This window comes from Asterias amurensis, chromosome 19 (genome assembly GCF_032118995.1).
Source record: "Asterias amurensis chromosome 19, ASM3211899v1".
Lineage (NCBI taxonomy): Eukaryota > Metazoa > Echinodermata > Asteroidea > Forcipulatida > Asteriidae > Asterias > Asterias amurensis.
The window spans coordinates 14,080,124-14,095,590 of record NC_092666.1 but is presented as its reverse complement, the minus strand read 5'-3'; the positions used below and the strand labels follow the sequence as shown (position 1 = coordinate 14,095,590).

Below are 15,467 nucleotides of genomic sequence, written 5' to 3'. Positions count from 1 at the left end.
CACTGCTCTAGAATTGCAAAGGTCCTGGGTTCGGATCCCACTCGAGTAACATGCCTGTGATATTTTTCACAGAACTCGGGTAAGTACTGAGTATACAGTGCTAACACACATTGGTGTATGAGTAAAAACCAAAATTAATGTCTCCCTGATTGTTGTAAAAATATCCCTGATTACCAGATGTAAAAGTTGGCAGCTACCTCCCCCCCCCCCCCTCTTCCACCCTAGGAAAACAAATATCTTCATCCACATCTGGTTTGGGGCAAGCTTGTGGGGGATAGTATGCGGTTTAATTGATCCATGGAATATTTTGTGGTTTACTCTTTTGTTACACATTTTTGTGCAAATGAAAAGAAACATTACAGTTTATCTTTAGTCGGATAACCATTTTTTATTATATTTTAAAAACTAAAACATTGCTTAAGCTCTCGCCATCATAGCAATGTTTTTAAAATGATACAAAATCAGTCATTTCTTTAAAAAGTGTTAAGTTTGTGTCAATCAGAGACAAATAATTCCATATCCAATAATCAATGTTTTTAATTTATTTAAAAAAGTTGGGGTTTTTTTTGTTTTGTTTTTTTAATAAGGCCTTAACCAATGCTTTTGTCAAAAAAAAATTCAGGAAAAACAAAAGGTTTGTTTGACAGAATGTTTCTCTCATCTGAAAAGAGCAAGAAAATCACGACAAAATTCGCCAAAATCACCAATAATTATCTTGAACTAAAAACAGCACACACGACCATGCTTTCTTCCTGTTTAATTGCATTAATGTTGTCACCATGACGTCACTCGAGTAGCGCCCCCCCGCCCCCACAAACATGTCATATACTTTGCTTGGCACTGACTGTATTTTTAGAAGAATTTCCCGCCTTCTTTTACGAGGGTTGATATAAATACACGATAGAACCAATGTTGTACCTAAAAAGTATATAATAATAAGAATCGGCAATAGTAATGCGTAGGCTCACGCCATCATGACAAAAATATCGCCAATTCAAGAGGCTGTGTCGTCATGAACGAAACATGCCCGGCAGCTGTACATAGAAATGTGAACTTTAACCCCGGCACACGAGTGATCATGATACGGGGCTAGAGTGCGTGCACATGCAGTAAACTGGATGATAATTCATATTCCCAGTACAGCCACAGGTCTGCTTTGATCATGACGACGAGGCCTTTGAATACAACCCTTAATTCACATTTGATGCCTCTCATAGGATTTATCTCCCCGCCCTAAATTCATCTTGATGACTCATTCATCTTGAAACCCTAGACCTAATTGAAACTCCATTTTCGTTGACTGCGAATTACTACCAAACTAATTTCTCAGACTGAGCTCATGAATTTACCATTGAACGTGTTCGAAGTGATTGGCTACGTCTGGTCTAGCCTTTGTGTTTGCAGCTGCGACAATGTTGCCATTAATTCGGGCTAAAGTAGCTGAAAGTAAAGCTATTCCCCACTCATCCTATCCAATTGTTTTTTCTGTCTAACTGATAATAACGATGTTCTCATATGCGGTAAATAAAATGATGATACGAGAGGCGAATAAACTATGTAAGAACCACCAACCTTACAAAAATTTAAGCTAAAACAGTAAAGTAGGATAAAGTTACTCTATGCTACTGTGACACCAATCCACAAGCTGTATAAAACAGCAATCCCACCTCTGCTACCATTTTTTTTAAACGGCGCGCGTTGAATTTTGGCAACTCAGCCCTCTAGCGCCACACTCCCATCACGCACAGCCCCAAAGCCACTACAAGTAGCCCCAAGAACGGCTGTACGGAGGCTACACTGTTGCATTCGTCAGTGTCGCAGAAGCACACGCTGCCTTTGAATGAGAAAGAGCCGTTAAGGAGCGGCCTGATGGAAGGGTCCACTGTTTTCAAGATCCAGGTCTCGGCATCTTTGTCTGTGTAGCATTTGTTTCCTGGAAGGTCATTGGTAGCGAGGTTTTCACACGTGCGCTCAAAGTCGTCCATATCAACTGCAAAACGGAATAAAGACAGAATGGTGTAAAATAACTCTCTCTGCCTCACTGCCTCACGAAACACATCGACTGTAGACTCGTGGGGATAAATCATACCTGTATCTTGCCTTCTATAATGTAACCAAACCGAGGTTGGAGAAAATATATAGTCTGGTCCATTTCACCATGATGTGTGAATTAGAACTGCAACTGTCACTGCAGGGTACAGGACACAAGTCACAGCAAAATGTTTAACTAAAACAAAGTCCCAGGGAATTCCGTCCGTCCGCTGGAAGGAAATTCTGTCCCATAAATTATGGGGAATTAACATGGGCTGGAGGGGAATTCAAAAGAGGGCGCTATCAGAAGTAGCTTGTACATAGACCTTTTCGCAAATACTGGGGGGCGCACGTAAAGCTTGGAATTAGGTGCATTGTGGTCTAGCTGGTATCCAAATTTGATCCATATCTATCACACATGCAGATCATTCAACAGTATGCGCTTGCGCAATGGTATTTGCGAAAAGGTTGCGTGGGGGGGGGGGGGGCACACACGGAATGTCCGGCCTGCCACAGCGGCATCCGATCAAACACCATTCTAAAATTAATATGCACATTTCTTCAACAACCAACCAATCAACTCACGGATAGTAGTAATCACGCCATCCAGTTTTGTGCAACGGGCTGCCTGATTGGCTGGAGGGGCTGGACAGGTCGCCACATACTTCGAGTCTGGCGGGCTTTTCTCACAGTCCGGGTTCGGTGATAATACGCTGTTGCAAAGGAAACACTTCAGTGCGCCCGCTACGGTCGAAAGAAAACATAAAGCAAAACATAAAGCGGACATTGTTATGTAGAGTGGCCACCTGTCTTTATTATTTTTAAATCAATACTTGTGTTCAGCGTAGGACACTGTTGTGACAAAACTTACAAACAGATTTTTTTTAAGGAAATACCCCCCCCAATAATAATAACAATAACAATAACAATAACAATAACAATAACAATAACAATAACAATAACAATAACAATAACAATAACAATAACAATAACAATAACAATAACAATAACAATAACAATAACAATAACAATAACAATAACAATAACAATAACAATAACAATAACAATAACAATAACAATAACAATAACAATAACAATAACAATAACAATAACAATAACAATAACAATAACAATAACAATAACAATAACAATAACAATAACAATAACAATAACAATAACAATAACAATAACAATAACAATAACAATAACAATAACAATAACAATAACAATAACAATAACAATAACAATAACAATAACAATAACAATAACAATAACAATAACAATAACAATAACAATAACAATAACAATAACAATAACAATAACAATAACAATAACAATAACAATAACAATAACAATAACAATAACAATAACAATAACAATAACAATAACAATAACAATAACAATAACAATAACAATAACAATAACTATAAAAATAACAATAACAATAACAATAACAATAACAATAACAATAACAATAACAATAACAATAACAATAACAATAACAATAACAATAATAATAATAATAATAATAATAATAATAATAATAATAATAATAATAATAATAATAATAATAATAATAATAATAATATTTATAACAAAATTATTAATCAATAAACAAAAACAAAATGAAATAAAGGAAGATATGTGCATAATTAAAAATAAGCAAACTTAAAAAACAACCCCTCAAAAAAAGTAAACAAATAATAAAATAAATAATCAATGAACAGAAACAAAATGAAATAAAGGAAGATATAATTATGCATAATAAGCAAACTAAACAATCAACCCCCTCCCAAAAAAGTACGAACATAAAACGTGAGCATTACAAAATTGTTGTTAAAATATATATATAAAATACAATATATAATTATTAAGTCATGAATAACATAATATAATTTAAATGAGTGCCAATGATATTGGTGTCTCTGCTACATAAACAGTTCAAAGAAAACTAAAATAGCCGTCAGGTACACATTTATAATCCCCAAAACCAAAAGACCGAAAGTTTTTGGCTGCTGTTGTCGAAGGTTATTTTGGGGGGAGTGTGTGGCGTCTACGTTCGTTAAAAAAAAACAGATGCGTGAACAAAAAATGTTTTTTGTTATTTTAAAGTCTGTGGCCCTTTTCGAAACCACGGTTTCGGCTTTGGATTTGGCTTCAGGCTCCGTCCTCTAGTCTGAAGCCCTGAGCACTAGGGCTACGCAAAGCAAGCGCAATATGTAAAAACAACCGCGGGGCCAAAGCGAGCCTGAGCCAAATCTGGAATATGGAGCCGAAGCAGTGGTTTCGAAAAGGGTTTAAAGGAACACGTTGCCTTGGATCGGTCGAGTTGGTCTTTGAAAAGCGTTTGTAACCGGTTGTTAAAAAATGCATATGGTTAGAAAGATGTTTTACAAGTAGAATACAATGATCCACGCACATTTGCCTCGAAATTGCGTGGTTTTCCTTTAACTTATGCGAACTAACACGGTCGGCCATTTACGCGAGTCAAAAATAAATGGCCGACCGTGTTTGTCCACGAGGTAAAAGGAAAACCACGCCATTTCGAGTGATACTTGTGTGGATCAATATATTCTACTTTTAAAATATATTTCTAATCATATTCATTTTATAACAAACGGTTTCAAACGCTTTTCAAAGACCAACTCGACTGATCCAAGGCAACGTGTTCATTTAAATGACATTTCTTTTGTTGATAACAACCCGGGCGTGTTTGCATGGACGGCCGAATGGTAGTAAAACACTTCATCGCGTTAACAGATGTTTTAACCAAAATACACATTTTCTGCAAACTTTTAGTTCAATAAAAAAACTACCGTGAATGTTTTTTTTTGTCTCCTACAAAGTCAACACTATGTTTGCATTTTTTTATTAAAAAAAAAATGTATTTGATTTATATAACGTCTATAGACGATAATAACTTATTGATCTTATATTGCGCTCTCTCCAGGACCAGCCTGTTCGAGGGCGCATGACAGTAAAAATTGCAAAATAAAGTGACAGCATTAAGTAAACAGCTTAACGAAAAGTACACCCGTAGAAATATAAGCAAAGTAGATATACAACTTTACAAGCAAAAAAGTGCATTATCACCATAAAACAATAAAGGCTGTAAAAACAATGCAACTTTGATACAAGAAAGCAACAGTATAAGCCATAAAAATCAAAACTAAAAGATACAAAACTCACTACACATTACTGAAGGCTTTCTTAAAAAGAAAAGTTTACTTTCTAGCTGGGTGCCAAAACACAACGGTTTTGCCCGGCGGTATGCGCGCGAATCATGTTATGGTTTTCGAGTGACGTCAGAGGTCCCATCGTCTATAAACATAATAGTGTTTTTTTGTGTTTTTTTTTTTTTTCATTTATGGCCTTCCATAGTTTTTCAACCTCGGTTGGCAAAAACTCGGGCTGTGACGTTGCGATAGAAATATTTATTTATAGGTCCCTTTTCGAAACCACGGCTTCTGCTTCAGATTCGGCTCAGGCTCGCTTGGCCCCGCGGTCGTTTTGACAATGATCGTGCTTTGTGTACGTGCTCATCAGAGAGGACGGAGCCTGAAGCCGAAGCCGTGGTTTCGAAAAGGGCCATAGTATTTGTTCCCTGTCAAATTGACTTTCACAGTAATTATGATGTGTAGTATATTTCTCTGTTGATCGGTATAGAGGTAGAGTTCGAGTAGGGGAATGAAGAAACTTTGTGATTGAAAAAAATATGCTATTGAAATTTGTTTTCTGCAGAAACATTTGTATTCATCGTTGAGATAACTGTTGGTTATGAAGAAGTGGCTGTTGTGCTTTTACAATAAATGAAGAAAGAAAAAAATTATATAAAAAGTAGTAGATTAAAGGAACGTTACAGAATTGGTAAGAAACAAAAATCGTGAATGGAGATCACAGATTTACATGGTCTAAATGATGATGGTTGAAAACATCCCTTGAAATATTTCTGTCTGAAATGTCATATTTGATGAGAAATAAATAATAAAACTTCGCGTTTGGAGTTTATCGCTCAGTGAGCGTTTTATTCATTTTTGTTTTGGCATCGATGCAATGCAAAATTTGCAATCGGTGTTTCACTATTCTCTCGTGACCCAAATGGCCGATCGATCTCAAACGTCTACAGGTTTGGCAGTGTATGTGTATGGTGGATAACATAAAGGGCGTACACTGCCAGCAACTGTTTTATTAGCAAAAACCAATTCTGTAATGTTCCTTTAAGTGAAGGAGGTCTCCTTAAAGCAAACTTGTTGGATGGAGACCCCAATTATTATTTGTGTACATACATACATATCTATATGAGAAATAATCGTCCAATGTAAAGAATAGACTGCAATAATTGAAGGCACACAAACTATAGTAACACATGAAAAGACACAGAGAAAAACACAAAAAGGACAACAGTGCTGATTGGTCGTTTACCATTACCTTCACTGCAGGCCAAAGCAAGCGCAACCAGCAATACAAACTTCGTCATCTCTGTAGTTGTATATAGAGGGTAACGTGAAAATCCAAATTCCTGAAAACAGAAGCAGAAATTATGTTTTTGTCTGCTAGTTTCAAAATTAAGAAGATTTTAATTAAGAACCCGTTCCCACCCTTTCTCTCTCCTCCATTTTAAACCCCGGCTGCTACCAAACCGAGGTTAGAAGTGAAAGTTGGTCTCAACACTGTAGAGGAACAGTGTTGGTAGCTTTCCCTCTACTGTTATCCCCAAATTAAATAGAGAAGCCGAGTCAAAGCATTTTGTAGAATTCACAGAGTTAGATTAGCGTACCATCACTCACCATGATCCGTTTTATTCTTATACAGATACTTTTTTTTTCCAATCAATAACTCAATGTACATTTATTTCCATGTCGACAATAACAGTTAAGCATACAGTAGAAAACAAATATCGATGAGTATAATAATGAAGGAATTTGGTATGCTTACTTGGTTAAGAATGGTACCATTCAAAAGAATATTGGAATGTCGAACGTATTTGTGCTGTCTTGAACAAAATATTATATAATTAGTATTGAGTAGATTAACTGATAACTTATTTGCCAGAAGCCAGTTATTTATCTTAACTAGTTCAGTATTTAAAGTATTTACAGCAGTGTCTACATTTGGGTGGTTATATAATAATATTTGTATCATCTGCGAAAAGGCAGTATGATAATTTGTCAGATAAGTTACATATATCGTTAACATGAATAATAAACCATGGTTTCAAAAAAAAAAAGTTTTAACATATCTAATCCCCCACCCCACCCCCATTCATTGTCAAACCTGTTTTTTCTTGATAAAGCAAATCTTCGGAGAAAAAACAACGATTGCGAGAAATGTTACGGTTAAATTCAGCACATAACTCCAGAACAGGCCCCCTCCGCCCAGAAAGAAAATGATGTCCAATTAAGCACAACTTTGACGCCGACAGTATTCACCGTTTAACGGTACCCCTTTTAACGGCATCCCGTTTAGCCAATGGGTCTTTCGACCTTAAGCGCAGATATCTGCGGTAAAAGTGTCATGGAATTTTGCTTTGATCTTACCTTCTAAAGTTCTCTGAGAAACGAAAAAAGTTCAGTAAACTTATTTTCAGTCTCTGTCCTGGTCGGTGTATAGGCTTCCAGTGTCTGCTCTTAAGGTGTGGCGCAAAAATGCCGCACAGCTCGGTTTTTATACCCTCAGCCAGAGTTCCAAAAGCTTGTAAGCACGTCTTATAGTATTTACTTAGTACATTATTCCCTAGTTGAGGGCACAAACCAACCAAAATACCGTGTATAAATTAACATGATTGTAACTGGTGCCCGGCCTTTTTGCTTGTCAGCCAGCTAGTCTGCTTAACATCTCAATGAATTGGTTGAGCCCTAGTGCGCAAGACATTTGAACCTTATAAATGGAAATTTCTGGGGTTTTCTGTGTAAATGCAAGCCACTTAATGTGAAATATTTGTATAACAATATCCGGTACGTGGGGACTTAGTTCCAAAGGTGGAAATTACATTGAACTTGGAATGTTAACATGTTGCTCTTGCAAACATTATTAAAAGACACTGAACACTATTGGTAATTGTCAATACTAGCCTTCACAGTTGGTGTATCTCAACATAATTATGCACAAAATAACAAACATGTGAAAGTTATAGCTCAATCGGTCGTCGAAGTTGCGAGATAATAATGAAAGAAAAAACACCCTTGTCACACAAAGTTGTGTGCTTTCAGATGCTTAATTTCGAGACCTCAAATTCTAAATCTGTGGTCTCGAAATCAAATTCGTGGAAAATTACTTCCTTATCGAAAACTGAGGGAGCTGTTTCTCACAATGTGTTATACTAACAACCTCTCCCCGTTACTCGTTACCAAGAAAGGTTTTATGTTAATAATTATGTTGAGTAATTACCAATAGTGTCCATCTTCGAATCTCAAAGGCACTGGACACTATGTTACTCAAAATAATTGATAGCATAAAAACTTACTTGGTAACGAGCAATGGAGAGCTGTTGATAGTATAAAACACTAACTATCGAATCTATCATTACTTATTTTAAAGTGCACCTTATACAACTATCTCAGTACACTGTAGTCATTTGAGAGTCTCCTTTTTTTACACAGTGTAGTCCAGAGTGTATAAGGTCAATGTTGGTTCAGCGTGCGTTCATAATATACTTTTCGAAATCACGGCTTCGGCTTGGGATTCGGCTCATGTTAGCTTGGCCCCGCAGTTGTTTCGACAATTATTGCGCGTGCGTTGCGTAAGTGCTCAGGGCTTCAGACTAGAGGACGGAGCCTGAAGCCGAACTCAAAGCCTAAACCGATGTTTCGAAAAGGGCCACCGAACCCACTTTCGGCCACGAAGATTTCTCACCGGGCGAAGGAACGGGAAATCCCGAAATGAGAAATAGCGTCGAAAACACAAAAGCGGTTTGGCAGACACCTAGAAACCCAAGACACACAAAGAACAGTTGCAGAGTTTATTTGTTTGCTTTTCTTTGAATTGTTTTATTTAACATTAATAAAAAAGCCCACTCAAAACATTATTCAGTACATGGTATATAGGCCATACGTGCGTGACAACGCACCCCAATCAACCTTGGTTTAAAAACACTTGACACGTTTGTTAATATAAAAGACAAGTATTCTTACTTGGTGTACCCACAAATTTTGACAAAATAAACATTTGAAAATGTTAAGTGTCGTAAAAGGGATGGTAAATCATAAGTCATTGTTTTAGTTAGTGATGTTAGTGGTTTTCAATGCTTTTTATGGTGGATGTGCATGGATCAGATATGAACACAAAACTAAAGTATTAAGTTATTTCTCCTGTGGGGTGTAGCGCTGATTGTCCTCTTATTGATTGCGTGGACATAAAATGTCTCCTTAAAAACTTGTTGCTGTGTTTATCTCAACACTCGAATAGGAACTGTTAAAGGCAGTGGACACTATTGGTAATTACTCAAAATAATTATTAGCATAAAACCTTTCTTGGTGACGAGTAATGGGGAGATGTTGATGGTATAAAACATTGTAATAAACGGCTCCCTCTGAAGTGCCATAGTTTCAGTGAAAGAAGTAATTTTCCACTAATTTGATTTTGAGACCTCAGATTTAGAACTTGAGGTCTCGAAATCAACCATCTAAACGCACACAACTTCGTGTGACAAGGGTGTTTTTTTCTTTCATTATTATCTTGCACGTGCGATGACCGATTGAGCTCAAATTTTCACAGGTTAGTTATTTTATGCATATATGTTGAGATACACCAACTGTGAAGGCTAGTCTTTGACAATTACCAATAGTGTCCACTGCCTTTAATACTCCAGTTGAAGGCTTTTACATGTGACTTGTGTTGTATATTTCTGTATAAAACATTGCCTATACATTAGCATGACGCTGTCTATCTTATATAAAGACAAGACTGTTTCTTTGGTTTTTGTGGATTATTAAAGGGGTACAATTTTTGTTATGCTTTAGGCTACCTTTCTAATCCCATAGTTTGATCAAATGACTGCGTGTTTTTTCTTCTATTATGACATCGGACTGCTCTAAATGCCAAAGGTATACTTCTGCTATTAACTGTATGTGTGCCATGTATTGGGCTGATAGTGTTGTGATGTTACTGCACATGCTGTGAAAGTAAACATTAATATTGAGAAAAGAAAAAAAACCTGATCGATCCTTAATTACCGATAATATTCCTTTAATCAAAGTATAAACTACAATATTAATTTGTGGTTTTTACTCTTTACACCGATGTGTGTTAGTACACTGTATACTCAGCTTTACTTGCCCGAGTTCCGTGAAAAGGGTCGCAGGCATAATTATTAGTACAAAACACACCTTGTTGTTAGTTTGCAAATTTTACATCGACTAAATACATCAAATGTGTCCAATGATTGTGTGATCACGTGACGAGGTTCTTTCCAGCCCTTTGCCCGCCCTCCTCCTTGCTTCGCTGTCTTCATTGGTACCCGGTTCCTTCTCAGTCCAGCTCCTATCCCTGCGCCCTCTGTTGTTCCCATTCGAAGCTACCCTTCGACATTTCAGCTTCGGTCTGTCCCTGTTAACATGAACGGGAGTTGACTCGTCATCAACGCGGTCGATTGAGGTGTTCCGCAGTGGCGAGTGATTAGTCTTCTGCATTGACCTCACATCAGTCTCACTGACGTCGCTCCTTCTGAATCCAAAGGCGGATCTTTTACCGGGGCTGGCGGTCGAGTCATCACTCCTCCGTAGTCCCTCATGTACCTCGCGTATTGTCTTCATGTACTCCTCAACGCTCAGACCCTCCTTTATGATTGTTAGTAAGTTACCATGGTGATCGCACCATTTACCAGTTGTCTTGTCGTATGAGCCGTTGAGGGAGTGCTCCACAATGTCAGCACCAAGTAATTCTTCGTGTAGTGGCACGCGTAAGCCTACTGTAACATCGAGAGCATAGAGGATTATGAATGAGGTTACTGCACTCCATGCAATGATAGCTACGCAGGCTAAAGCTTGGACACCTAGTAGCTCGAACCCACCTCCAGCCATCAAACCTAATACGGGAAAGTAAAACAAAAATATTTCAACCAGAAACACTGGAAAAATCACTAAAATTTGGAGGTCTTGGTTGACCTGTAGTTCTTCCAACAAGTGCCCAAGCCACAGTTTCTTCATCTACGCAGTCGACCAAGTCATAGTGTGATTCTTGTTCATGATGTCTTTATCTGATGCAGGTTAGTTCCCTTAAAGCGTGAAGTATACTGTTCAGCTTAACATTTTTTTACAAGTTTTTGTCGAGATGAAACTGACGTTTATACCCTTTTACTGTTGTAGTATGTATGGTCTGGTTGAATTGAACCCTTGCACTTTTGAATGGTGACTTATTTTGATGAATAATGTGGTGAACTCAAGTGCGCCCTCACTTGAAGGGTGTGCCTTCCCGCGTTTTTATTTTTTATTTTTTTATTATAGATTTCGTGCAGGTGTCCCAGCATTTCGTCCGTCAGAGATTCTGTCCCATAAAAGGGAAATTAACATAATAATAACAAATAATAAAGAATTTATAGGGCTCCAAAAAGCGGTGCTCAAGGCGCACAGGAGGGGGGAACCACACACAGCAAGGATATAAGACAAATAGACCAGTTACACAATAGGCGAGATTAAACAAAGTGGTTTTCAACTTAACCTTGAAAGTATTGATGTTAGAAATATTGCAGATTTGTAGAGGCAAGTCATTCCAGAGTGTGGGTCAAGCATGGGAAAAAGACCTATCGCCCCATGACTTGCTACTCTTTTGAAGCATGCATGTATTGGAAGATCGGAGAGATCGCAAAGGAGTATAAGCTTTAACCAAAGAAATGTTATGTATAGGAGCAGAACCATTAATGCAATGAAAGATAAGCAACAGAAGTTTGAAAGTAATACGAGATTCGACTGGTAGCCAGTGTAGTGACTTCAGAACCGGTGTAATGTGAGTGTGTTTCATGGCTTGAAGAGGAGGATTAAAAAGAGTGCGCTGTCAGAAGTAGTTGGTTTGGCAGGAGAAGTTGTCCCCCGGAGACTCGGTCCCCCCTTAGGCCTCTGCTAAACTGTGTAAAAACTTCCTCAGATAGCGCCCTCTTTTGAAGCCAGTGTTAATTTCCCATACGGGGAACTGAATCTACGGCGGACAGAATTCCCTGGGACCGGCAAGGTTTCAATTCTTAACCTACAGGTTTAAGAGTGTATGGAAGAAGCTACTAAAAAAGTGAGGCTAGACATAAAGTTACCTTTCATTCCATTAAGATCATCCAGTGTATCTTCCTCACCGAAGACACCAACGGCTAGTAGACCCCAGACGGCAGACAGAGCGTGCACTGGGACCACACCTACCGGGTCATCTATGCAGAGTTTCTCGGTCACCATACAGCCAACGCACGCTATCACTGCTCCAACCATACCAATTACGAGGCCTTGCCATGGTTTCGCCAATGCACACAAAGCTGGGAGGGGGATACCATACATAATATTATCACATTGAGTACTAACTAGGTATCAAACCTCTATGTAATATTTGATTGGAAAAATTTGTGTTGCTCATGAATGGTCTAGGGAAGGGTGGGGAGAGAAAAACACTTCTGCCGGGAGGAGGTTAGGATAGTCGAAAGGAAGTACTGGGTAATCAAAGATCAATTAATTCAAGATTCCGCTTTTGTGTGTACATTCCTAATGGTCTTTTTTTTTTTTTTTTTTTTTTTTTTTAATGATTCCAGATGTACTTAAAGGAACACGTTGCCTTGGATCGGTCGAGTTGGTCTTTGAAAAGCGTTTTTTGACCGTTTATTATAAAATGCATATGGTTAGAAAGATGATGTAAAAGTAGAACACAATGATCCACACAAATATGCCTCGAAATTGCGTGGTTTTCTTTTTACCTCGTCCAATAACACGGTCGGCCATTTATGGGAGTCAAAATTTTGACCCCCATAAATGGCCGACCGTGATAGTTCGCGACGTAAAAAGAAAACCGTGCAATTTTGAGAGATACTTGTGTGGATCATTATATTCTACTTTTAAAACATCTTTCTAACCATATACATTTCATAACAAACGGTTTCAAACGCTTGTTATAGACCAACTCGTCCGATCCAAGGCAACGTGTTCCTTTAACGAGGAAAGTGAAATGTGAAGTATTTTCTTATAGAGAATATTGATGAGAAATAAATAATGTTATAAATTATTTATGTCGCGTTTGGAGTTTTATCGCCCAGGAAACGTTTTGTTCATTTTTTCTTGGCATCGATGTAATGCAAAATTTAATATCGGTTTTTCACTACTCTCTCGTGACCCAGATGGCCGATCGATCTCAAATAACTTCTATGTTTTGTCAGTGTATGTATGTATATGGTGGATTACATCAAGTGCTTACACTGCCAGCAACCTTTTTGCTAGCAAAGCCGATTCTAAAACAATAATGTGCCTGTTATATTACTCCAGAAATGGGTCAAACTGACGTAAAACTTTAGTTAAAATCTCATTTAAAAACCAGTTTCCGGGTCACGAAAACGATAACGATAACGACGCAAAGAGAACGGATTCTATTTGATGCTCCATCCGGAAGACGCCCACGCTAATTCAACCAATCGAGGGCGTGCATTTTTATCGTTCTCGTTTTCATTCTCGTTATCGAGGCCTGTACGATAATATGGCCTTTAAGCACCTTTCACACGATAGCAAATTAACAAGGGTCCCTTGTTAATTGTAGCCTATGACGTACCTGATATAGCTACTAATGCACCTAGAACACCGTTGATAATGTAGTTCACCTCAAATTTCTTCCTCTTCGTCACGTAACTGAAACAAAAATGAAAAGGGATTTTCTTTTCTACAATTAACAGTTTTTCAATTAGGGTTAATGGGTGAGTTGTTTACGGGTTAGGCTTAGGTTTAGGGTTTAATAGGACGTTGGGGCTATGGGCTAGATTAAGGGCGTGGTGCTATATACCAAATATAGAATCACATTTAACCCACGAGGTGTTAAAGTAACACCACATGCAATTGTGTTGGCAAAATTTAGTGTTATTTAAAATTTGATCATGGTATAGTGTCAATTTTAACAACCCTCGTTTTGCAGTGTATGACCGTTGGTTGTAATAATAAACATTGACGAGTATATTTTTTATTTAGGCCTATACAAACTACACTGTGTAATCTGGGTGTTTATATTCACACCATGTTTTTGGGTGTTAAAAAAAGACTAATTATCTACCAAAACAGCTACACTGGTGTTATTTTAGCACCCTATTTTGTTAATTTTAATTCTCTTTTGGTATCTGTATGTGATCAAAACCATGGTGTTAATTTCAACACCACGGTGCTTGCAGTGTACAGGCCTACCAGCCACACTGTCACAACAAGTATTTGAACACTGTCTCTTACAAACCAAACCCCGTTTTGTGCAATAACATAACGGAACGAAATCGCTTTTAGACCTAAAACCTGTGTGCGTAGCATCAAATAAACGTAGCAAGCTTTCCCGGTGCAAGGGATGATAGTATGTTATGATTTTATCATAAATCACAATTGACACTGGCAGATAAAAAGGCCTGTGCTTCAATATTTACCAGGCAAATCAATACGAAATGCCGCTCCATTAAAAAAAAATAATAAAAAAAATAGGTCGAGCAGTTGAATCTAAATCGAATACAAAATAGTGACTTTCGATGTCAACATTTTTATGGCCTGATTTTGTTTTCTACAGTCGCAGCGATTTAGCGCTGAAGATTGAGTCAAGGTTTTCTAGCGACCTAAAAATGTCATCGAATATTGGAGGCGTTGCTATTTCATCGAGGTTTCGGGCAATGAAGGGTAGATGGCTTATGGTACTCGACTAATTGAAGGTTGTGAGTGTTTTACAGAAGAGTGAATGGCAAGGAGAGTCCTTCATTTATAAAAGGCCGACATTGAGCTGTGGACACTTTAGTGTTATTGTGTATTTTTTTCTCACCGGATAATATATGATAAATCTTGACCTATTTACATAATAGAGCTGCTTTAAAGGCAGTGGACACTATTGGTAATTACTCAAAATGATTGTTAGCATAAAATCTTACTTGGTAACGAGTAATGGAGAGCTGTTGATTTTATAAAGCATTGTGAGAAACGGCTCCCTCTGAAGTTATAACGTAGTTTTCGAAAAAGGATTTTCCACGAATTTGATTGTGAGACCTCAGAATTAGATTTAAAGTTTTTATGTGAATGCTGTTCTGCTTGTTTGCATATTTTGGGCAGGTTTTTTTCCAAGACAGTGGACACTTCTGGTAATACTAGCCTTTACAGTTGGTGTATCTCAACATTTATGCATTAAATCGGTCTCAATCGGTCGCCGAAGTTGCGAGATAATAATGAAAGAAAAAACACCCTTGTCACACGAAGTTGTGCGCTTTCAGCTATGCTTGATTTCGAGATCTCGAAATCAAGTTCGTGGAA

At 37.8% G+C, this 15,467-nt stretch overlaps 2 protein-coding genes across 3 annotated transcripts in view; both read right to left on the bottom strand.

The window, feature by feature from the left end:
* Positions 1-428: 428 nt before the first annotated feature.
* LOC139951697 (uncharacterized) lies at positions 429-7,653 on the bottom strand. Its single transcript, XM_071950724.1, has 4 exons — positions 7,569-7,653; positions 6,460-6,550; positions 2,617-2,775; positions 429-1,990 (listed from the first exon to the last, which is right to left on the bottom strand). The coding sequence occupies exons 2-4, from the start codon at positions 6,506-6,508 to the stop codon at positions 1,722-1,724; spliced, it is 477 nt and encodes a 158-aa protein (XP_071806825.1). The 5' UTR covers positions 6,509-6,550; positions 7,569-7,653; the 3' UTR covers positions 429-1,721.
* A 1,396-nt stretch (positions 7,654-9,049) lies between these two features.
* Positions 9,050-15,467, bottom strand: part of LOC139951686 (putative ammonium transporter 2) — a 33,260-nt gene continuing 26,842 nt past the window's right edge. For both annotated transcript variants that reach the window (XM_071950699.1, XM_071950700.1), the window contains 3 exons: positions 13,756-13,832; positions 12,269-12,481; positions 9,050-11,053 (listed from right to left, as the gene is read on the bottom strand). In XM_071950699.1, coding sequence (XP_071806800.1) covers positions 10,395-11,053; positions 12,269-12,481; positions 13,756-13,832 — 949 coding nt within the window. In that variant the 3' untranslated portion in view covers positions 9,050-10,394. The remainder of the gene's footprint in view (positions 11,054-12,268; positions 12,482-13,755; positions 13,833-15,467) is intronic.

Bases quoted from the DNA above. Each gene is read 5' to 3' on its own strand.
- LOC139951697 (XM_071950724.1), bottom strand. From the start codon at position 6,508: ATGACGAAGTTTGTATTGCTGGTTGCGCTTGCTTTGGCCTGCAGTGAA. The intron at 2,776-6,459 runs GTAATGGTAAAC...TTTCGACCGTAG, and splicing joins TGCTTTGGCCTGCAGTGAAG to CGGGCGCACTGAAGTGTTTC. The intron at 1,991-2,616 runs GTGAGTTGATTG...TCCGTTTTGCAG, and splicing joins TGGCGTGATTACTACTATCC to TTGATATGGACGACTTTGAG.